Source organism: Vicugna pacos, chromosome 5 (genome assembly GCF_048564905.1).
Source record: "Vicugna pacos chromosome 5, VicPac4, whole genome shotgun sequence".
Classification (NCBI taxonomy): Eukaryota; Metazoa; Chordata; class Mammalia; order Artiodactyla; family Camelidae; genus Vicugna; species Vicugna pacos.
This window is the reverse complement of record NC_132991.1, coordinates 33,406,325-33,430,574: the sequence shown is the minus strand read 5'-3', so window position 1 is coordinate 33,430,574 and position 24,250 is coordinate 33,406,325. Positions and strand designations below refer to the sequence as shown.

Sequence of the window (24,250 nt, the reverse complement as noted above, 5' to 3'; positions counted from 1 at the left end):
GTCACTCTTTTTTTGACAAAAGAAATTATTCTTGTTGAGCTAATTAGCAAGGTAGCTTTGAATATCTTAGAGGTAATGTATTTCTGTCTTCTTTTTCAGCTGCTCTTATTATTTCCACATTCTCCCCTCTACCCAGAAACCTGTGAACTAAACAAAAAGTCCTTTAATTGAAGTCATAAGTCATAAAGGTTTATGGGGTAGATAGATGGACACTGCATCACCGTGTCTTTCAGTTGGTCCTGGTGTGAGGACAGAAACAGACCCATCAGAAGGTGTCTCAGACAACATCGTCTTTTTGATTGGTTTGTTCTGAGAACATTTCAAAGCCACAAGCTGGAGAAAGAGATACTTCCCTTTTCTGGGAGTGAGGGGACAGTGGGGAGGCAGCAGAAGGCCTTATATTTATACTTTTATGGGTTCAACCTTGAAAAATAATATCTTTTCACTTGGGCAGAATCTTTAATAAAAGGAAGAGAAGTGGTTTTAATGCTAAATTAGTCTGTGGTTTCTTTAAGGGTGTTTTGGACCCTTTTAAATTTATGTAGCTAACTTACTATAGCAACTTTTGGGAGGGAAGCATTAACCTTGAAATGTTTCATAAAAATTCACTTTGTCTGGATGAAGACTCTATTTTCTTTACTCAGACTTGTTTTTAAATAGCTGTGCAGCCAGTACATAATTCTTCAGTCACTCTAACCTCTTTCTATACATTGCTTTGTTGTAATATCTTAGTTCCTAGTCATCAAAATGTCATTCAAATACAGTGAAAAAATGTGCCTTTAAGTTGAACATTAATATTATACTACAAGATTTTTGTGACAGTGGTCAATATGAGTTATTTGAAGTCATTGATGAAGTCCACACCTCCACTTAGTTCTAAGGCATCTCCTCCTAATAGTCAATTAATATAAAGGTCATTAAATCTCATAAACATCAACAATTTTTCATACTTTTAATAAAGAAAGAGAAGCAGTCAGCAGGGGAGGAAACATGGAGCTCATGCCCACATTTTCTCACCTTTTTCTTTTCATTTTGAAGAGTTTGCCTCCATAAAGCCAGAAATAGGAGGTGGCAAGGAGTTAATGGGAACTGTCCTGGGGAAAATGGAGGCATTTAAACTGGTTCTGAACTCCATTTGGAACCACTGACTTTCACCATCACCAGTTCCACTGAGGTCTCTAGGAAAAATTGCAGATTCACAGAAATAGATTTAAAACATTTTTCCTTTCTTCTTTTTTCCCTTCTTCCCTCCCTCCCTCCTTCCTTCTTTCCTTCCTTCCTTTATCCTCTCCTCTTTTTTTTTTTTACAGTCTTTTTGCCTGCTGCACGATTTCCTCCAGCTGCCCAGAATCTGCCACCTCACACATTCCCTTTTTCCCACCTGTTAATACTTCCTTCCCCTGTGTTGTCTTGGTTTAACATGTAGAATTTATAAAGGGGAGATTTTTGTAAACTAGGATCTCATTCCTTTGGGCTAGTGCTTTCTCTTTTTTTTCCATCCTCTTTTATTTAATTTACTAGGGAGTGAAATAACTAGAATTAGCAATGTTGCGCTCCCCAGACCTCACTTTTGGGATTAGCATATGCCTCCATGGAGAAAGCATCTCAGTTAACACAGTCTCAAAAATTGGAAATTATCAAACAATAAGAGTTCTTCTATGATCAAGAATGTAAAACCTGCTAGAAAAATTGATACATGCATCAGAGACAATCTATTAAAATGTATTCTTAACTGCACTGTTGTCTTTTTCTACCATGACTCATTGGGTGTAGACTACAGTTTTTCTTCATTTGTCTCCTGTAGAGAGTACAATCAACATTTGGTTTAGAAGATAGTCTTACAAATGTTTGCTTTAAAAATTGCTCAGTGCTTAAGGAGCTCTTTCTGGATGGTGTTGCTAGCCTTTTTCTAGCCGAGTCATCTTTTTTTTCTTACTAACTTGTATCAGTAAATTTGTTCACAAAAGTAGAAACATTGCCCATCTGTAATAAACATCCCTGAGTGCTGTAGCCATCACTAGAGCAGTGTACTTTTATAGATATTATTCCATTTCCAGGGTTGCTGACCTTTTGCCTCTTTATTGGTTGCCATAGTAATGATCTGAGCTCTGCTTAATAGAGCTTTACTAAAATGATGTATAGAGGCTTTCACAATGCAATACAAAGCTCACTTAAAAATATGCATCCTGGTGTTTGGAACTGATACCTCTCAGTGAAGGAAAGAATTTTAGGGAAAAAGAAAAGGTACAGTGCCAAGTGAGACAAATCAACCAAAAAAAAAATTATATAAAATCCTGTGAATGAAAGACTTGGAAGACAAGTGCTTAGGTACAATCTACAAAATAAAACTATTATCCCCATGAGTCTACCCACATTTTAAATGTATTTAAATATTTTGTGTTTAGCAGTATAGTCTTTTAAATTTTGTTATTATGCATTTTTCATGTTTCATTCTGTCCTTTTTAATGTTCCTTTTTATTTTATATTTATCTTTTCCAGCAAAATTGCCTTATGTCCAATTAGTTATTTAGGAAAAACATTTTTGGCAAAAATGCTGATAGTGAAAATACTGGACACATTGTAATTGGTCTCTTAGCTTTTATTCTTGTACCCCTAGTGTCTATTCACACAGTGGCCACTCAGAATATAAGTTAGATCTTGTCTTTCATCTGTGCAAAACCCTACCACAGCTTCTACTTGGAAAAAAACTCACAGTCCTTTTAGCCTGAGACCCCACATGATCTTTCTCTTTTTTACTTTCCTTACCCCATTTTCACCTACCTTCTCCTTGTTTGCTGCACTCTCGGCACAGGTTGCTCCTGAACATGCCAAGTAGGTCTCCACCTCAGGGCCCCTTACACTTGGTTTCCTTCTGCTGGGAACATACTTCCCTGAGAGACTCCCCTTGTTGCTCCCTGATACCTCCCTGGAGCAGCCTTCCATGACCCATCTGTCTAAAATGGCATCCCACCATCATTGTCTCTTTGCTCTGCTTCATTTTTCTTCATAGCTCTTATGATTTCTTGCTGTTGTATTACATGTCCATCTGTGGTATATGAGAACATAAGCCCCACAAGAGCAAGGATTTGGGCTTTCTCACTGACTGCTCTCTCTCCAGCACCTGCAACAGTGGCAGCCTATTGCAAGAGCTTAGTAATTATTTGTGGCATAAATGAATGAATGTATTTGAAGATGGATTGATTAAAAAAAATGGGAAGAAAATAGTAGAAAATACCAAGTTGTTTGGAGGTTTTGAAAAGGAACTCAGGTGCTGGTGCTTTCCATGATTCTAATTCTGTCTCCCATTGTCAACCTGGCATAACCTAAGCTCTACTGCATCCTAACCTCAACTCCTTTTCCCCATCTTTGCTTTTACTACAGTCTTTACCAACCAATATGAGTGCATACTGTGTAGCTGCATGTTATAGATTCACATTATAAATGTGAAATATTGGTGATTGCATTTCCAATTTCTAAAATACTTAAAATGGGTTGACTCATGGTTATGTTCTTTCTTTTTTTAATTAAGCATCACCAAATGCCCCAAAACTTGGACCCATGGAGCTGACCATCATTATTACTGTGCCAGCGTGCCTCCTGTCCATAGCTGCAGTGCTGACAGTATGGGCATGCCAAACTCGACAGTGCACCTACAGAAAGAAAAAGAGGCCGAATGTGGAGGAACCCCTCTCTGAGTGCAATCTGGTAAATGCTGGAAAAACTCTAAAAGACCTGATTTATGATGTGACTGCCTCTGGATCTGGCTCTGGTATGTGCCTGTCGTTCATTATTCAGTAAGAAAAACTCTTACTTAAAGATAAAAACTATTTTTAACAAGAAAGGGCCCAAACATTATTAATTCCATTGTTTAAAAAGCTTGATATGGTACATGACAAATTCTGGCATAGAAACTCTTTCAGGATTTGATCAAGAGAAAAAACTGTCTTGGCCTAAAGAATTAAATCTTCTCAGTTGCTTTTTGGGCCTTTAGGCATTCATAGTCTCATTTTCACATTTCAGAATTTATTTCTAAGCAAGAAAGAATCTCTTTTCTCTGCCCTCTCCCCCATTATGTGTAGGAATAATTGTTGTTGCTGTCTTGGTTATGTTTCATGGGCACAAAACTGTTGTGGGGTTTAAGCAGTTGAGTTCTGGGGGAAAGATGTTAGTTATGCAAAGGAGTGTTCTTTGCTTGTGATTATGAAGGTCTTTAGAATCTGTAAGCAACCCCTGGGATATGTGTGTGTGAAGTTAATAGGGAGCGGACCTGAAATTAAAATCAAGAATGTGATCCTAAAGCATCAAAATGGAAGATGAAAGGGAGCAGCACAGCATTCCTATGCTGGCTTTTGCTGCTAAGGTTCTATGATAAGCCTCTCCCCTTTTAATGGAGCTCCAGAACCCCTGCTGAAGCAGTTCAAAGTGCCAGGCTATATTATGGCTTCAATGAGTCTTTCTCATAGCACAGAGCATCTGAGGGCTTTTTGGGTTTCAGATGACAGAGCAGAGTTTCCCCTGTATTAAAAAATCTCTCTGAAAGGACAGAGGGCTCCTGGCTCTTATGTTGCGCGATTCCTGTCAGCACATGGTGTTGCAGAAACACGAGCTGGGGTAAGCCTAGGTGAGCCTCTTTAGAAGTGCCTGCATCCCCTCTTGCTTTGGAAAGATCATTAAGGATGATTACCCCAAACAGAATTGGAGAAACTCCCTTGCCCGTGGCCTTTGGGAGCGTCCAGGCAGGCACCATTAACAGGGGCAGACCAGACGACAGAGAGGCGGTAGCGTCTGTATGAGCATCCATATTTAACATGAAGCAGCTTTGGAAGTATTTATCAGAAAAGAGAGGCCTAATTATGTCATCCAGAAACCCCAGATAGTCTGCTGTTTCTGGGGACAAGATTGCCTGTCCCTGTCACTGACCAAAGCCTGCCTCAGTGTTTATACCATTATTGCATAAATTAGATGGCATGTTTTCAAAGGAGGAATATTGGAAAGAATATCTCCAAACTGCAAAGTTTGTGAAACTGAAATCCAAATTAAATTATTGAATGGAAAGTTGGCATTTTTCCTTTAAAAGTAAAATTTGTTAGAAATTAATACTTCTTCCTTCCTTAGTGTTACATTTTGGGGGACACTGTGCTATATTTTCTTAGGCACTGGAAGCATTTTAGGCATAGAGAGCTCTGATTTGTGCCAAGTTCCTTGAAACCTTATGTAATTTGTTAAAAGGTTCAAGCGATTAAATAACCATGTATTTAATCCCCTCCAAAACATTTTAGTTCCTCTAAAGATATAATGCATAAATATGTGTTTAGGAGCTACTCCTTAAGTATGTTTAAGATGTACAAGGATTTCCCTTTCAAATAAAAGTAATGGAGATTTTTTTTTTTGTAGCTAGAGACTGGATATTTAGTTTAAGAAAGTGATCATGAGCCAGAGCATAAAATGAAAAATTAACATTATCTTATTTTGGTGTTTTGGCCCATCTTGAAACCTAAATCGACTTATTGACTACCAGCCCTCTTCTCTTTAGATTAGTTTAAATTCTCTCTTAAAAGAAAGCTGTAAATATACCCAAGCACAGATGACTTCTTTAATGACCAACTTAAAAGAATTCTAGACGCCTTTCCCCAAAGCCAGTTGCATATGTTTGGCAGTGGCCATTAGCTAATAGTAATGGATGGCTGTACTGCCTTTGATCATCAGAGAGAAAGGGTCCATGTGCAGCAAGGCTTCTATCCCAAAAGCTTACCCATAGGAAAGAAATAGGGTGTTCTCTTTCCCCTCTGCTTCTCTTCCTTGGCTGGTGACCTTATGCAAGAATTGGCTTTGTCAGATGTTGAGAGACAAAAATTGTGAAGCATATTCCAACCTGGTCAGGGACAAATTTCAAAGAGATGCAATGCCTATGAGAGGAAATGGACTGATGTTTTACTGGACTGTCTTTGAGATATAATGGTGTCTCAGGTGGCTTCCAAGAGACCGGGTAAGTTGCTGATTTACTGTCATGATATAACACTTCTGAGGGACGGCGGCATTTCCATCAGATAAGCATCAACTTCTACAGCCCCTGGTGAAAAAGAGTAACATAGACCTGCAGGGAGAGCCCAAGTCCATGTGTCTTTAAATAAAATCTTTAAGTGTGTAGCACAAAAATCACTCAGATTATTTGTGGTGGTTGCTTTGAAAGATATTGAAGCAACTTTTATTGAGTTTTACTGTCTCAACTTAATTGCTGTGCTGATACCTTAGATGATACCTTACTTTGTCCCTGGGCTGCAGCATTGATCATATGCTTAATCAATTCGCAGTTTAAAAACATTGGCTTATCTTGTTCTTTAACCACTTGTCTTTGTGTTGTTGTTGGTAATAATTGGTGGTGGGGATATTTCTGTGAGTGTGTGTGCAAGACGAGCGGAGGGAGAAGAGAGATTGAGATTGCAATTTGGCTTGATAATTGTTAGTACAACTTCTGTTGTTTGGTCAGGTAGTGTAACGGAGTGTAGGTTTCAAAAATAGCCTGTATAGTTTGCTGCTAGAAATCTTTCCAGCAGGGGAGTAGCCATATCCACTGAATGGTGAGAGAGCAGGAATTTGGACTGAAAATCAGTGTTTTAGTTATAGGTCTGCCTTCCACTTACTGATTACCACAGGGCCTCAGTTTTCTCATCTCTAAAATGATCGAGTTGAATCAGATAATCTCAGAAGAACTTTCTGCCTGTGGAGCTTTAGGACTAATTGCTGAGACCTGTAATAGCAAACGTATAGTCTGTGCCTATTTAGCCAGAGCCAGAGTGGGTGGTTCTCATGAAGACGAGAACACCTGAATAAACTGCGGCTCATTTCAGGAGTAAAGGTTGAAGCCTGCAGGAGCTTACTATAAAGGCTGCTGTTACCATAAGGGTTTCCCAGCCATCTGAGTACAGTGGCAACAACTAAACATGACTTTCTTGTCTAAATTATACTGTGACCTCTTTAGCTATTTTCCCTCTAATTATGAGAGTAATAAGTACTTGTGGGATATTATGGAAAAATTAAGAAAATGTACAACATTAGAAAGAAAAATATCACAATTCACTTCACTCTGATACCACTAAATAGAAATCACCATCGTAGCATTTAGCATATTTTCTTTTCAGTCTTCTTCCTGTGCATATTTTGAATAGCTAGATATATTTAGATGGATAGAATTTGCTATGCTGTTTTTACATTTAACAAAAGTATTTGTTCATTTAACAAAAGTATTGCTTTTATTATAGCAAAAGTATTTTCCCATGTCATTAAGAAATACCTTCTTCATCATTATTTCCAGCTCTGGATAATCTATCCTAAGACATAATGTTAAGGGCAAACCATTATTGAACACATAATATGCCAGATACCAGGCTAGAGTCTTAACATGCGTATCAATTCTCACAGTATTCCTAGGAGATAGGTAATATTATTACCTGCAGTTTTTCAGACAAGGAAGCCAAAGCTCAAAGTTCAATAACTTGCCCATGGCTACCAGGTGGCACAGCTGAAATTTGAACCGAAGTCTTTCTTATCTGTGGTCTCAATCTCTGTACTATATTTAACAATTTCTCTATTGTCACACTTTTCCTTAGTTTTCCTATGAATAATAATATATTAAATATTTAAACACAAATTTTCCACATTTTGAATTAAATCTTTAGAATAGAATTCTGGAGGTAAAGCTTGTGCTTCAAAAGAATCTAAACAATTTACATACACTCAGAATGTATTTGACTTTCTTTTGTTCCACAGAAAATATCATTTTGATATTTTATACGACTGTACCTTGCTTTTAGTGTAACATGACTGCCTCACTTGACATTGAATTTGGTTCTTTACTTTCCAGTTTTAATTTGGCTTTTTAAAAAATTCATAAAGAATTCTTCTGCATTCTCAGTTGTACCAGGAACCATATATTTTATTTTAGAGGCTAACAACAACATATATTTTTTTAACCTTTGTGTATTTAGTAACCTGACTGGCTTTAATATTCAAATCAGGGAGATTTGTAACAATTCTGGAAAATTAGATATCTGCAATGACAGGCTATGTTCAAGAAATTTTTATTTGTGAATATGAGAACAGAAAGTCACAGTAAGAATTTGGATTATGTTTTAGGCATGCTTTGACATTATATTAAAGTTTGGTATAATGGTGCTTATTTCTTCAAAAGCAGTAAAATTATTAAAGTGGTGAAATGCTTTTTAAGTGAAAATCATGGTCGTTATGACTTATTTTCTGGCAGTTACTTGTTTTTAATGATCAATTTTGTCTTTTCTTTGGTTAGGTCTACCTCTGTTGGTTCAGAGAACGATTGCGAGGACGATTGTGCTTCAGGAAATAGTAGGAAAAGGTAGATTTGGTGAGGTCTGGCATGGAAGATGGTGTGGGGAAGATGTGGCTGTGAAAATATTCTCCTCCAGAGATGAAAGATCTTGGTTTCGAGAGGCAGAAATTTATCAGACGGTTATGCTGAGACATGAAAACATCCTTGGTTTCATTGCTGCTGACAACAAAGGTATTTTCAATCTGATTGGGTTCAGCAAATAATGTATTATGTCTATTATCAGATAAGAATAACTAATCTGTTTGTTTTAATAAAATCTGCATGAAAGTCTGATTTCTTCTTTGAGGAAAGAAAATGCTTTCCTCTTCTTCACAGGTAAATGTGCATAACCATACAATAAAGCAGGGCAAATGAGTGATATGAAATTATGGTGACACTATAGCCAGCTTGATATTGAAAATATTTGATGAATGGTATGGCACAGGAACTAACCAATCAGAACAGCAGCTTCAACTGGAACAAAGTCCTGGGAGAACACTGCCATGCTGGGTTTTAACCCTTTACTTGCTGGGTCGTGAAAAGATCTGGAGGTATTTTGTGGGTTTGGGAGTTGCTTTGGATATCTAGGCAAAGGAATACCATTGGAAGTTTTGAATATCAGCTGTTAACAATTGGCACAGAAATATTTCAATATTTTGATAACTGGTACAAACATACCAACGAATGCTAGCCAAATATTCATCTCTGTTAGGACTGTACTTTTCATCTGTACAACAAACTTTAAGTTTAGGACTCAGGTTTTCTAAGACATTATCAGAATGGTAACAAGCAAGATAATTTTGGTGAAATTTTCAATTAATGTGCTTTGAATATGGTTTATATCTTGAGGTTTAACATTAACAACCCCAAATGGTACTACTTTCTGAGATTTGTGGAACAAGACAGGCCATCAACTTTTTGGTATTTAAGTCAATAGTCATAAAGTATTTTATGTATGTCCATTAATCAGGGACTAGGTATAGAGTTTGTGGATTACCTATGCTCTCTTTCTTCTTTTTGCGTTGCTTTTACTCACTTAACTGTGCAGTACTTCCTTTAAAGGGAATCAGGGAACAAAGGTGAGCAAAACTTGATCCAGTCAATTTTTTTTTATTTGAATCAGTAATACTCGTGAAGAACTTTGGAGAGGTAGAGATTGTAACCTTTACATAAAGAACAAATTATCTGTGGATATCAGATACCTACCATTACCTATGAAAATTAAAAATCTAAGGTTATTTCTATTTAATATAGATTATGAAAGTATTTATTATTAATTAGATGGCCAAAGAGACACAGTGTTATACATTTTGGCCATAGTTACATTTGCTAATGATTTATCTTTTCTGATTTGTCAGGGAGAAACTGAGTAAAGCCAAGTAAAGCCAGGGACAAACTGAGCTTAAAGAAAAAGGTTCTTTCCAAATTCTTAACTGTAGTATTCAAAATGAAACATTTCTTATTAAACTGTTAAGAACTTTTACTTTTCCTTCGTAACATGGAACTAAACTACTTACCGGTTAGCTTAATTTACAGTGTTGTGAAAGCAGAGATGACTGCAGTTATATGGATCATCTTGATGAGGCTAATTTAGTCATGACATTTATTGGGTTATAAAACATTGTGTGCAAGAAAGAGCACCCTCGATTTTCTCTTCTTCAGTTTGACTGGTCTTCCTCTGTTAATGATTTGTCACTGGCTTTGATTCCAAATGCTCTCTAATATCACTTTCTTCATGCATTTCTGTATCTCTTGCAACATTTACAGTTTCACTTTTTAGTCATCTGCCTGATAAACACATTGACAAAGACATTGAAGTGAGAGGGCAAAGATAGCCACTGGTGTTAAGCAGGGAGAGAGGTATGCATAAGAATTGGTTTGATATATGGTCAGTTTATTAGTGAACTTTATCATGTTATGTTGACTTTTGCACTCCCAGCAAATTTTATCACTACCCGGATTGGAAATTAAATATTTGGATAACCAAGAGCTCTTGAACATAAAGCACTAGGTAGAAAAAGTCCTTAGCAAATGTTCATTAATTATAATTTCCTTTCTCTGAACATCAGAACTGGTCAGGACTACCCAGGGCTACTGTAGACATTTGATTCCAAGAGTTAAAACTAACTGTAGGGACACTGATAATACCTAGAGAAATTTTAGGCTGATTTTTCTTCTGATAAAAATCTTTTGTAAGCTGGATTAGCTTTTGGTTAAATGAGGTAAATTATTTGAAAATGTCTAGTAATTGTGTTTGGCACCTAATATAAGCTTTGAGGGAAATCATAAACTTCCTGTTTTGAAAGGTGAATAACATGAACATTCTTAGAATGTTGGAGCTTTTATGTTAGTAATAATGCTTTGTGTAAATTTGTTATATTTCTGTTTTTTATTGGTATAATCTTTTTTAAAAGCTCAAGAATAATTTATAACACAACACTGAGACTAAACGCATCTCTCAGTACTTTCTCCTATAATGTGGTTGCTATTACCAGCAGGTACTGATATAGCGGGAATAAGAAAGGAGTTGTTCAGTTGTTAGAATCACTGCCTCACAGCTCCCTGTAGCTATGGTGGATACATATAACAGGTTCTAATATATCAATAGGAACTCATGGAGAATTTTCACTCTACTAACTTGGACTGTAAGTATTATCACTGAAGGAATTAACTTTGCTTTGTTAACAATACAGATTTACTTTAAACACTGACGTTTGTTAAAAGCTTCTGGCTTCTTTCTCAACATATATTTATAGCAATAAAATAATTTTTTTCCTGTTAGATAATGGAACTTGGACTCAACTTTGGCTTGTCTCTGAATATCATGAACAGGGCTCCTTATATGACTATTTGAATAGAAACATAGTGACAGTGGGTGGAATGATCAAACTGGCACTTTCAATAGCTAGTGGTCTGGCCCACCTTCATATGGAGATTGTTGGTACACAAGGTATGTATTTTCTTTCTAATTTTTTTCTCCTTGAATAAGAGGGTAGAAACACTAAGTTGTATTTCATTGTTCAATTGTGTGTTAGTTTATTACAAACTATTATCAAATGTAAAAAACCACTGAAGGTATCTTATGAAGGTTTTGTCATGATATAGCCAGCTCTCACCTACATACTTGTCATTTATCCGTAATAATATTTTTATTCCTAGTGGCTCTATCTTTGCCATTTAGCATATATACCTGGAAGATCTTGCTTTGGTAGCAAATGCTCTGTTTTCAGAGAATGCAGATAATTTAACTCTTTACCTTTGATAATTAAAATAATTGGAAAAGGTAAGGGATCTTGAAAAAATATTTATATATCATGTACTTAACGCCAAATAATACCCACTGTGTTTTCTATTTATTGAGATAATAGTGAAATGGCTCTAGAAAGTCATTAGTCTAGTCAGGGTAGTGCTCCTCAGATTTGTATCCCTTTAAACTCTGAAAAATTAGTGAGGACTCCAAAAGTTTCGTGTATGTGGATTATATCTATTAACATTTACTATATTAGAAACTGAAATTGAGAAATTTAAAATATGTATTAATTTACTTTAAATATAATAACTAACCAATTAAATGTTAAAATAAATAACATAGTTTTAAAATTTTACATATTTTATAATACAAAAACCAATCTAGTGAGAATAATGGTTTTGTTTTACATTTATGCAAATCTCCTTAATGTCTGGTTAAATGTCTGGATTTTCATACCTGTTTAGTCTGTCCCAGATTGTTGTTTTGGTTGAACTATATGAGGAAAAAGTGATATTACACAGATATGTAGTTAGAAAAGAGCCTCAAGTACCCCCAGGGGAACTTTGGCCCACATCTGAAAACTGCTGGTCTAGGGTAGTACAGGTTCGAAACTTGTTTTGTAAGAGAATATTTGCTATGTTCTTATGTGGATATAGCAATGTTAATTCTTTCCCTATTTATTCAACAAATATTTATTAGTGGTTACTAAATGTTATCTAGTGTTCTAAGCATTGGAGTCATGGTGATGAGGAAGGCATAGCCACTGCCCTTATGTAGCTTATAGTCTAGTTGGGAGGGACAGGTACTTATACATTCATGTTAATAAATGAAATAACTTAGATAGTGGTAAGGACTATGAAGAAGGCAAAATGAGAGACTGTGAAAGGAGAATGACTTGGGATGTAGAATGGGACTTGGGGAAGACCTTTCTTAGAAGGTGACATTTGAGCCAAGTCTTCAAAATGACTCCTTTTGGAGAGATTCAATCTTCAGTAATGAAAAAAGCTAATATATTTATTTCATGCTTCATAGGTAAACCTGCTATTGCTCATCGAGATATAAAATCAAAAAATATCTTAGTGAAAAAATGTGAAACTTGTGCCATAGCAGACTTAGGGTTGGCTGTGAAGCATGATTCAATACTGAACACTATTGATATACCTCAGAATCCTAAAGTGGGAACCAAAAGGTAAGATAACTTACTTTGGTAGCATACTAAGACTTATGACTGCCTTATGAATGGGACATGAATGACTGGGATATGTGTATAGGGAGAGGGTGCTGGATTCAAGTGGGAAATCATTAGGCCCAAGACAACAAGAAGTCTTCTCTGGGTGACTGAGAAATCAGTGGCACAATGGTAATAAAGCAAGGAGAGTTGGCATTTTGGTCATATTGAAAGTAGCGATTTGGGTAGGGAGTCCAGTGGAGATGAATGGTGGAAGTGATAGTGCTATATTATTTTTAATGTGCCACATTCTGAGAATACATTTTTTCACAAAGAGGGGGAAAATGTTAGTAGTGTGTATCTCCTCCAAACCCTTTATATGTTGCAAATGAAGGTGTAGTTCTACACATTCAGGTTCAAAACAACAGATACAGAATCAGCATATGGGACTAGATAGGTGAGGGACTCTATATAATAAATATATTTATGTGCTATTGTATTCTCTCAATATTTAAAAATATTATGTAACATATTCACCTATAGTTGCACTCAACCTTAAATCTCCCAAATTGATGTACATTAAGATAATATGAGTTTGGATACAAGTCCCACTTTCAAAGAACAGAATCCCTGAAAGTTAAGAACAAGTATGACATAAATAGAGCATATCACACATATGTCAGGACAGGCTCATTAGTAATGAGATTTCGGGTGTTTTCTTGTTATAGCTAGACTGTGGCCATATGGCCAGCATACTTCCATTTCTTTTCATTTGAAATTCAGGCTCTGTGCTACTTTGGCATAATTCCAGATTTCTTGACCTTGAAATCAGAAACAACCAAAACTCCCTGGAGTTGTTAAAGGCCCTTTAGAGTAGAGAATTTCTAAGCTGGTATAGTTAGCCTCCAAGCCATATATTTGACATTCTACGCCAGTCACTCTGAGTCCTTCACTTGGTTCCCTGGGAGACTTTAGTGGGACCCCAGAAACACTTCAGGATAGTTTGTTCAGACTAGGCAGCCCTAAGGGATCTCTTCTCTTTTCCCTTTATAAAACGAGACTTAACTTGTCCATCAGGGAAGCCTTGAAGGCTGGATTCCTTCAGAGGATCTAAAACTTTTAAAAGATTTGGGAGAGTATTGCATCTTCACTTCAATATTCTGAGAAATCCTTGAAATGTCCCTTGGACATCTAAGCTCAGTTGGGTCCTGTGGACTTTTCTGATTTAGTCCTATTCAAACAACGATGTGGTTTTCTTGGAGCCAATATAATATCTATATATCTATATATCTTAGAACCAATGTATAATAAAATTGTTCATTGACAGCAAGTATTTGTGGAATGCTGCTGACCTCCAGTTCTATTTAAAATGTTTTTTTTAATTAGTTGAATAAATGTATTATTTAATTTTATTCTATTATAGTGGTACAGAGCTACCTGTAAAAATGATGTAAACTATCTTATATTATGTATCAGAATTTATTAAGATTGTGTTTTACTGGACTGCTATAAAGTCATACACAGAATCTGAAATGTGTATGTTTTTGAAGGTACATGGCCCCTGAAATGCTTGATGATACAATGAATGTGAATATCTTTGAGTCCTTCAAACGAGCTGACATCTATTCTGTTGGTCTGGTTTACTGGGAAATAGCCCGGAGGTGTTCAGTTGGAGGTAAGATTTTGGAAATATTCTTTGTGTCTGCCTTTCCTTGATGCTCTAATTCAGTGTACTATATTGAATCATTTCTAAATATTTAGAAGATTAACTTTTGGTGATATCTTTCCAGTGGCAGAACTGTAGCATCTTGAACATAATGGAGATTTTAGGTTGTGATTACTGCTTAGTTCTCCTGATAATTCTGACTTCTATAATAATACTTTGCAAAGCACTTGAAAGTTTTCTTTCTTATATCCTTGTATCCTTACTTTATACCAGAAATGAAACTCAAAGAGGTTAAGTGATTTGCCAAAGCCACAGGATTTAAACTGATGTCTCCTGGTGCTCACTCTTTTCTTGTTCCTTTCTTTCCTGTGATGATAAGTGTAGGGGGGTTAAAGTGCAGGGTGGAGGTGAGCGAAGACTTAACTTTCTGACTCTATTGCTCCCAGCAGTTTAAAAATAAATAATGAGAGGAAGAATTTGGGCGGATGAAACCCTACATACGCAGTCTGATTAAATTATTGAATCAGTGGAGAAGAGTTAAATCCTGGTAGAAAATGACTTAGAGTTTTCAGTTTCAAGTGAGACAGACTTGTGCCTAAGCTTGGTTTAGCAACTTCCTGAATATCTGACTTTGGGTGAGTTAAGTGGTCTCACTTTCTTCATCTGTAAAATGAAGATAATCAAACTGACTCTTTGGGCTTTAAGGGTTTAATGGATTAATTCAGTTAATTCATGTGACACTTTTAGTACAAAGCCTACTTATAGTCAACATTCAATGGAAGAACTGTCATTATTAAACCACTGTCAGTTTTTGGATTTTGTGCCTTACATCAATCTTATTTTTTTTAAATGAAAAGCTTACAAGGTTAAAATTACATTTTAATGAGAAAATATGCTTTTCCCCTTTGATTCTTAGATAAGATAGATAATAAAGCATTTAGGAAGATGAAACTATACATAAAAGTAATAGAATTATAGTGGTGCAGAAATAACAGGAACACTTGAATCCCCAAGCCTGGGGTTAAGTTGCAGATCTACCACTTACTAGCTGTGTACCTTGAGCAAACTCACGACACTCTTTGTGCCTCAGTTTCCTAGTTCTGTAAAATGGGGTAATATGGTACTTTCTTTAGTCAGTGGTTTTGAGGGATAATTAGTTAAAAGATATAAAGGGCTTAGGATAGTGCTTGGTAAATGGCAAGATTCAAACAAGTTTGTTATTATTTTTTTAAATTTCATACTGATATTTGTCTAGATTTGCTTTTAGGATTTTGTCTTTAAATTTTCTTCAACAGTTGAAATAGTAATTTATTTAATATGATTTGAAGTTTGTTTTCCAAATTATGGCACATCTTAAATATTTTAAATAAAAGAACTATAGTTAATTCAACTGATTATGTAAGGAAATTCTTGAATTCAAGTAATATTCTGATAAGTAAAGTCAAATCTTTGTCTATTATTTGTGACTCTTTAAATGTTAACCTTCATGTTGAACTATCCATCTTTAAATTCTTTTGGCCATTTCTTTGGAACATTGTCAGATGTAGTAATTCTAAAATCCAAATGTAAAAACTCAGCTTTTAAAAGATTGCCTAATAATTTTCAAAAAGAGAAAGCTAATTTGTTTTGAAAAGGAGAAATATACTTTTTCATGGAGAAATATATTTCATTCCCAGAGCAATGGGACCATGATATAAATTTTGCAATTAAGCATTACTTTTGAATTTCACAATGGCATTTTATGTAAATCAAAATTTATGTAATTTTCATAATATAAAATTATATTTTATAATTATTAACAGTTATATACATGTAATATATTTTATATAAAATTATACATAACTATATAGTTATATATTTGATAAAATAATTATATATACTTTTGTTTTATATTATATGAATTATTTAATTATCACATTATATAAATTTTCATTAATTTACATAACTGTTCAACTGAGTGTTTTAAACTTATTTGGTTTCACACTGATACATTATTTTAATAAGCCTGATTTTCCAGTTTTCTAGGATGCCATTTGTGCCTAGAAAACTTAATTGATATTATTTTGAGATAAACATTTTATTTATTATTCATACTGGGAAATTTATTATGCAAATTTTTACAGGAATTGTGGAGGAGTACCAGTTGCCTTATTATGACATGGTGCCTTCAGATCCCTCCATAGAGGAAATGAGGAAGGTTGTTTGTGACCAGAAGTTCCGACCGAGTATCCCAAACCAGTGGCAAAGCTGTGAGGTAAGGCTATGTTCTTATGTGTATTTTTCCTGTTATAATCTTGAAGTAAGTATCAGGGAGGATTTTCAGTGACCATATAGTTCTCTCTTAATCTAGGCATCTAATTCACTTCATATATGTAGGTATATGTCTTTGTGTAAGACTTCAGAAGGATTTTATTCCTTTTGCAGTATCTCTCTTGATGCTGTTAGGTGGCAGGAACAACCCTAACGTTCCAGTGACTTTACATAAGACTTTATTGCTTGCTATGCCACGTGCCCTACAGGTTAGGCAACTTCCAACAGCATCTGTGCTCTCTGTGGTGATTCAGTAATCCAGGTGACTTTGATCTTGGAACTCTGCTATCTCAACACATAGCTTCCAGAAGTTTGGGTCAGGAGAAGAGAGGAGCTGGAAGGTCACACACTGGCTCTCTAATGCATTGGCTCAAGTGACACATATCACTTCCACTCATGGTTCATAGTCCAGAACCAGCCACACAGTCCCATCTAACTGGAAGGGGGCTGGAAATGTCAGGAGCACAGGCATGTCAGCAGGTTGTCAATGTCTGTGCTACACAGGGTATCACAGTTTCAGTTACCCTTACATTCCATCAGTTTTTCCTCATCCCTAACTTGCTGGAGTTTGAGTTTATTCTCTTTCATCAGAAAAGCTTCCCCAGGGCAGGGACCATTGTTGTTTATCTCCTCTTCCTGAACCACACATACAGTGACCATCATAGAGCAGGCATAATGCAAGGCTTGTTCTGCCTACGTGGAGAGAGACTTTTGTAGCTTTCACAAGGAAGTAGAAGGGAAGGTGAGGAAAAAAGACTATAACCATCTAACTAGTTCTAGAACTATTTTAATGCTTTAATCTCCCCCACTCCGGTTATGACTGTTTATCTTCTGCCATATTTAAACATGATGCTTGAGGTCTTTTTTTAAGTAACATCTTTTAGTTTGGCTTTGTCATAGGGATTATTTTATATGGTTGCTTTTTTCCCTCATTTTTTTCTTCTTCATGTTTCACTCAACTCGTTTTCTATTTAGGGCAAGATTTATGTCCTGGTATTTCTGTTTTGTGTAGATATCTTACCTACATACTTATGTGAAAAGCAGAATTTGAGGCATTTAAAATCAAATTGAAATTAATTTTTTTCTAATATTAACCATTTCATGCATATGAGAGAATATGTAACATATATGTAAAATTTGAAGGATAATAATAGAATTCATGACCAAGTTTAAAAAATGAGAACACTTCCAATACCTTTGAAGATTCCTTACCCCTCTGAGAGTTTACTGTTGTAACTAACCAATTTATTGCTGCCTGCTTTTCTTTAGAATCTAGCCATATGGCTTACTTTTGTGTATTTGTGAAACTTATTGAAACTTACTATATTCTTCTTTTTTTTTTACTTTATCTTACATATGTATAGCTATAATCTGTTTATTCTCATATCTGTGTAGTACTCCATTGTATGGATATAGCACAATTTGTTTTTTTCATTGTACTGTTGATTGTCACATGTTTGATTTTTAGGTTTTTTTTTTGAACAATACTGCTCTGTGGGTGTGTGTGTGTGTACATAAAAATTTTTTTTAGGGTGAAAAATATACATGCTTTTGGGGTGTCCATATAGATGGTCACATCACCAGATAATGGGAGTTCTGGAACCAGTCCTCGTGCCTTTCTTTCCTATTGCAGTTTCTAGGACTTCCAGTATAATGTTGCCTGAAAGTGATGATAGTTTTGCTCCTTAAAACTTTGCATGTTTCACCTTTGAGTGTGATATTTACTGTGGGTTTTGTTTGTAAAAACTCTAGTTTAAATATAAGCTGACTTTAGTTTAATGAAAGCTTTCTTCCTGTCTTTGAGGTGATGATATGGCATTTATGCTTTTGTGTATTAGTCTGATAGGTTGCATTTATATTTTGTTCACTGTTAAACCAATCATGCATTCCTGGAGTAGGCCTAACATAGTAATTTTTTATGTGATCAATTTTCTATATTGCTGATATGTGCAATCTTTGTCCATTTTTGCCCAGTATTTTAGTTCTATTTTGTTTTGTATTAATCTCATGTATTAGATAATGGTGTGATTTTATACCATCATTGTTTTTTAGAATTATGACATTTTCTTTGTTCAATATTCCTTCTTGGCTTTCAGAGCTTCCTTTTAAGATTATTTTCTGACTTCCTGATGTGCCAGTTTTGGTATTTTATTTAAATTGCTTTTTAGTTAGGATGAAATGGTTGTAAGTTCTTTCAGTGTTAGATCATCTGAAAATGTCTTTATTTTGTCCTCACTTTTGAACGAGTAGTTTATCTGGGCATAAAAATGTAGGTTCAGTTATTTTCTCTGAACACTTTAAAAGTAGTATCCCACTGGCTTCTGACTTCCATTATTGCTGCTGAGAAGTCAAATTATTTTAGATTCTTTTAAATTAATTTATCTTTTATTCCAGACTCCTGTAAGAATTTCTCCATGTCTTTAGTATTCTGTAATTTCTCTATGATGTGTTTGGTATAGATATCTCTTGATTCATTTTGCCGGGAATTTTCAGACTTTCCTCAGTTCTGCAAAATTCTGAGCCATTATCTTTTCAAATAATTCTTCCTTTCATTGTCTTTATTGCTCACTTTTTGAGAACTCATTGTATGTATGTTAGACCTTTCATTTTACTTCTCTTGTCTCTTATTCTTCCCTGTTTTCCATATTTCTCAGCTCCATATGAGCTCAGTTTTACTGCAACATTTTAAGGCTAAGTCTTGATTTTTTTCTTTACCAAGAGCCAAGATTTAGACAGTTTTCTTTACAAAGTTCTTTCTAAAACCACTTCATCCTTACAGTCTGGACTTTGTAAACATCTTGATCTGATACCTCTGTGTGCTTTGAGCTATGTTACCTGTCTTTCACATGTGGTCCATCAATTCTGAAATTCTAAACTGTGAGATCAGCAGATGCCACCAGAGCAGCCCCTTGCTTCAATGATTTCTTACACTTTTCTGGGTTCATGCATTCTCATTGTTTTACCCTCTGAGTATTTATCTTATTTATTTACCAGCTCACTTATACTCACTTATATTTTTTAATTTAAAATGTTTGATATTTGTACTTAGATAATTATTTTATTTTGGCACAATTTACATATGATAAAATGCACAAATCTTAGTATACAGTTTAATGACTTAAAAAAAAGTGTACATGTGTATACTTACCATCCAGATCAATATACAGGGAACTTCCAATCCATCCCATATCCATTTTTGTCTTTCATGTCCCTTCTTAGAATATTTTTTTTGAAGTATCGTTGATTTATAATGTTGTATTAGTTTCCAGTGTACAGCATAGTGATTCAGTTATACATATATATGTTCTTCTTCATATTCTTTTTCATTATAGTTATTATAAGATATTGATATAGTTCCCTGTGCTATACAGTAGGACCTTGCTGCTTATCTACTTTATATATAGTAGTATCTTCAAATCTTAAAACTCTTAGTTTATCCTTTTCCCTTCCTTTCCCCCCAGTAAGCATAGTTTTTTGTCTATATCTGTGAGTCTGTTTTGCATAAGTTCATATGTGTCATTTTATTTTTAGATTCCACATATAAGCGATATCATATGATATTTATCTAGATATTTTTAAATAGTCATTCTACTATATTCCTGGAATTTTCAATTAAAATAGGATTAATAGCCTCCACAGGATTAGTATCTGTGTTTTGACAGGAATTTTAAAAAATATTTTAATTCCACTCAAAGATTTTTAAGAAAGTTTATATAGTCTGAAAGCCCAGGGGCAGAATTTGTTAGTTTTATACATAACATATATAATTTGTTAGAAAGAATACTATTTTCATGCAGTTTGAAGGAAGAGAAAAATTTTATAAAACATATAAATAAAATACATAAAAAGAATAACTATATTTCCATGATTATTGATCATCTCAAGAAGATGAAGCTATTCAATTGATTTCACTTATTCTAACAGGATGTAGTGTAAAGTGGCCATATTCTCTTTCCTAAAATTACATTCAACATAGTACGTGAAATACAAGTGAACAACTTATCACCATACAGAAAAAAACAAATGAAATCAGTCCATTATTTCACATTATGCCAAACTAATATGCCCTTAAAATACTAGTATAATTCCATTAACGAAAATACCAGTGAACAAAGGCTCCCTGTCATCTCCTATAGCCAACTTCAAGGTACACAAATGATGGCTTCAAAGCAGCTATCAGAGCAATGGACCCCGTGCCTCTGCCTAAAGCCAGAGGAGACCACGTGGTGTCTTTCTGAGAGGAGACTCCATGGTCTCTGTCTGACTGGAGATGCCCTGATCCCTGGCTGAGGGGAGAAGCACTGGTCGCTGTCTGAGGAGAAATGATCTTGTCTCTGTCTGAGGGGAGATGCCCTGGTTTTTTTCTGAAAGAAGCAGCTCTGGTACCTCTCTGAGGGGAGACACACATTTCTCTATCAGCGGGGAGAGCCGTGGTCTCTGTCGGAGGAAAGATGCTTGGTCTGTTTCTCAGAGAAGTTGCTCTAGTCTCTGTCTAAGAAGAGGAGCCTTGGTCTCTTTCTGAAGGGAGATGCACTGTTCTCTGTTGGAGGGGCAGCACTCTGGTCTTTTCCTGAGAGAAGTTGCCCTGGTCTCAGTAGGACAGGAGACATCCTTGTCCCTGACTGAGGGGAGTAGCTCTGATCTCTGTCAAACAAGAGAAGTCCTGGTCATTGTCTGAGGGGAGGTGCCGATGTCTGTGGGTGAAAGCACTGTGAACTCTGTCTGAGAGGAGATGCCCTAGTCTTTGTCTGAGAGGAGTCACCCTGGTCCCTGTCTGAGAAGAGACACTTTGGTCTCTGTCTGAGAGGAGAAGCGCTTGGCCACATTCTGAAGGGAGATGCACTGTTCTGTGTCTGAGGGGCAACACTCTGGTCTTTTTCTGACATAAGTCACCCTGGTCTCAGTTGGAGGGGAGACGTCCTGGTCTCTGTCTGAGAGGAGAAGCCATGGTCTCAGTCTGAGGGGAGATGCCCTCATCTTTCTCTGAAAGGAGATGCCCTGGTCTTTGTCTGAGATAAGATGCCCTGGTCATTTTCTGAGAGAAGTCACCCTGGTCTGTCTCTGAGGGGAGATGCTCTGGTCTCCATCTGAGAGGGGAGAAACTGGTCTCTGTCTGAAGGGAGATGCCCTGGTTTTCTCAAACAAACTGTCCTGGTGCCTGTCGGAGGGAAGACACCTATTTTCTGTTAGAGGAGAAGCCCTGGTCTCAGTCTGAGGGAAGACGCCCTGGTCTTTTTCTGAGAGGGGTCACCCTGGTCTCCGTCTGAGAAGGGACAGCCTGGTGTCTGTTTGAGGGGAGTCACCTTGGTCTTTTTTGGGGAGAAGCTGCCTTGGTAACTGTCTGAGAAGAGACGCCCTGGTCTCTCTTTAAAGGAAGATGCCCTTTCCTTTTAAAAATTGTGAGAATATAGAATTTCTCTGTCAGAAGATAAGCTCTCGTCTCAGTCTGAGAGGAGAGAGCTGTTTCTCTGTCGGAGGAGAAGCCCTCATCTCAGTCTTAGGGGAGACCCTGGTCTTTTTCTGGGGGAAGTCTGTCTCCCTGGCATCTTTCTCATAGGAGACTCCCAGGTCTCCAACTGAGGGGACCCAGCCTCATCTCTGTCTGATAGGAGAAGCTCTGATCTCAGTCTTAGGGAAGAATCCCTGGTCTTTTTCTCAGAGAAGTCGCCCTGGTCCCTGTCTGAGAAGGGACACCCTGTTTTCTGTCTGAGGGAAGACATCCATTTCTCTGTCAGAGCGGAGATCTCTGTTCTATGTCTGAGGGGGTGAGTCTCTGGCGTTCTTCTGAGAGAAGTTGCTCTGGTCTCATTCTGCAGAGAGACACTGTGGTCTTTGAGAGAAGCCCTGATCTGAGTCTGAGTGGAAATGTTCTGGACCCTTTGAGCATAGATGCTCTGGTAATTTTCTGAGAGAAGTCACCCTGGTCTCCATTTGAGGGGGATCCCTTGTTGTTTTCTGAGAAAATTTGTCCCGGGCTCTTTCTGAGGGGCCACACCCTAGTCTCTGTAGAAGCCTTGGTCTCAGTCTCAGAGGAGACGTGCTACTGTCTGAGGGGAGAATCACTAGTCCTCTGAGAGAAATTGCCTTGGTCTCTATCTGATAGGAGATGGCGTGGTGTCTATCTGAAGGAAGACACCCTTTTATGTCAGGGGTGGGAGAACCCTTTTCTCTGTGTTAGCGGAGATGCTCTGGCCTTCTCTGAGAGAATTTGCCCTGGTCACTGAGAGGTGAAGCTCTGGTCTTTTGCTGAGAGAACCCTGGTCTCAGTCTGAGTGGAGATGCCCTGTTCTCTTTCTGCAAGTGGTCCTAATCACAGTCTGAGGGGAAACACCCTGTCTGAGGGGTGACACGTGGTCTGGCTGAGATGAGCTGCCCTGTCTCTGTCTAAGGGAAGGGGTTTTCTTCTCTGTCAGAGGTGAGAACCCTGGTCTTTTTAGGAGAGTCGTTGCCCTGGTTTTGGTTTGAGGACAAACGTCCTCATCTCTTTTTGAGAGGATAAGCCCTGGTCTGTGTCTGAGAGGAGACACCCTGGTCTCAGTCTGAGGCGAGATGCTCTGGTCTGTCAGAGAGCTGGGAGGAGAAGCCCTGGTGGCTGTCTGAGGGGAGTTGTCCTTTACAGGATTTTTGAAGGGGTTTGGCCTTGATATTCTCATATTGTTTTAAGTTGACTATTTTTATATCAGAGCTTTGTATCAATTCCTGGGTTTGTGGTTTTGCTTCTCTTGCACTGTGTTTTGTGCTAAAGTCTTTGATATCTTCCTCTTTTAAAGGCACTCCGAGTCATGGGGAGAATAATGCGTGAGTGTTGGTATGCCAATGGGGCAGCCCGCCTAACCGCCCTTCGGATTAAGAAGACTATTTCTCAACTTTGTGTCAAAGAAGACTGCAAAGCCTGATGATGAGAATCATGTTAAAAAGAAATCTCTTACAGCTTTCTTTCTCATTTTTCCTTTTCATGTGATTTTTTTGCCTTTGTGTTGTCGTTGTTCTACCTCAGAGATAATACAGTACAGTATTCAAGTGCCCAAAGGCACCATGAAAAAGATAACTCTAAAGTCAAGCATGAGAGGGAGTTGACTTCATCCACTCCCCATGTTGTCCTTATTATTATTATTTTTTTTGAGAAGCAACACATCTATTCATCTCTTTATTTAAGGAAGATATTGCAAAAGTGTAAAATAAGCTATATAAAATAATAAAAGTTATTAGGTTTTCCTTTACTTGAATCAGGAGCACATGAATGAATTGAAAAGAAAATGTAAAAGCCCATTTATTTTCCTGAGATGAAAACATGTTCATAAAAAATGTGAACTGGAACATGTTATATCTAAACAAAGCTTTAGATCATATAATCTATGGTTGTCTCTATTTAAAAAAAATTGAACAAGATCTTTAAAAAAATTAAATATTACTCTGAACCTTAGCATACAAAACATGTAAAAGTGGAGCTGCTTATTGGAAGATGGAAGTGAGGTCAGATCACTTACTTGGTTTCTCCTCCCATGTTCTACTCTT

The 24,250-nt window shown here is 36.6% G+C and overlaps 1 protein-coding gene across 3 annotated transcripts in view; it reads left to right on the top strand.

The window, feature by feature from the left end:
* ACVR1C (activin A receptor type 1C) overlaps positions 1–23,810 on the top strand; it is a 59,768-nt gene extending 35,958 nt beyond the window's left edge. Inside the window, exons 3-9 of one of the 3 annotated variants that reach the window (XM_006196183.4) lie at positions 3,530–3,769; positions 8,303–8,533; positions 11,124–11,291; positions 12,624–12,780; positions 14,310–14,434; positions 16,549–16,679; positions 23,506–23,810. In XM_006196183.4, coding sequence (XP_006196245.2) covers positions 3,530–3,769; positions 8,303–8,533; positions 11,124–11,291; positions 12,624–12,780; positions 14,310–14,434; positions 16,549–16,679; positions 23,506–23,631 — 1,178 coding nt within the window. In that variant the 3' untranslated portion in view covers positions 23,632–23,810. The remainder of the gene's footprint in view (positions 1–3,529; positions 3,770–8,302; positions 8,534–11,123; positions 11,292–12,623; positions 12,781–14,309; positions 14,435–16,548; positions 16,680–23,505) is intronic. The other 2 variants (XM_072960996.1, XM_072960997.1) reach the window with 2 other exon arrangements.
* Positions 23,811–24,250: the final 440 nt, after the last annotated feature.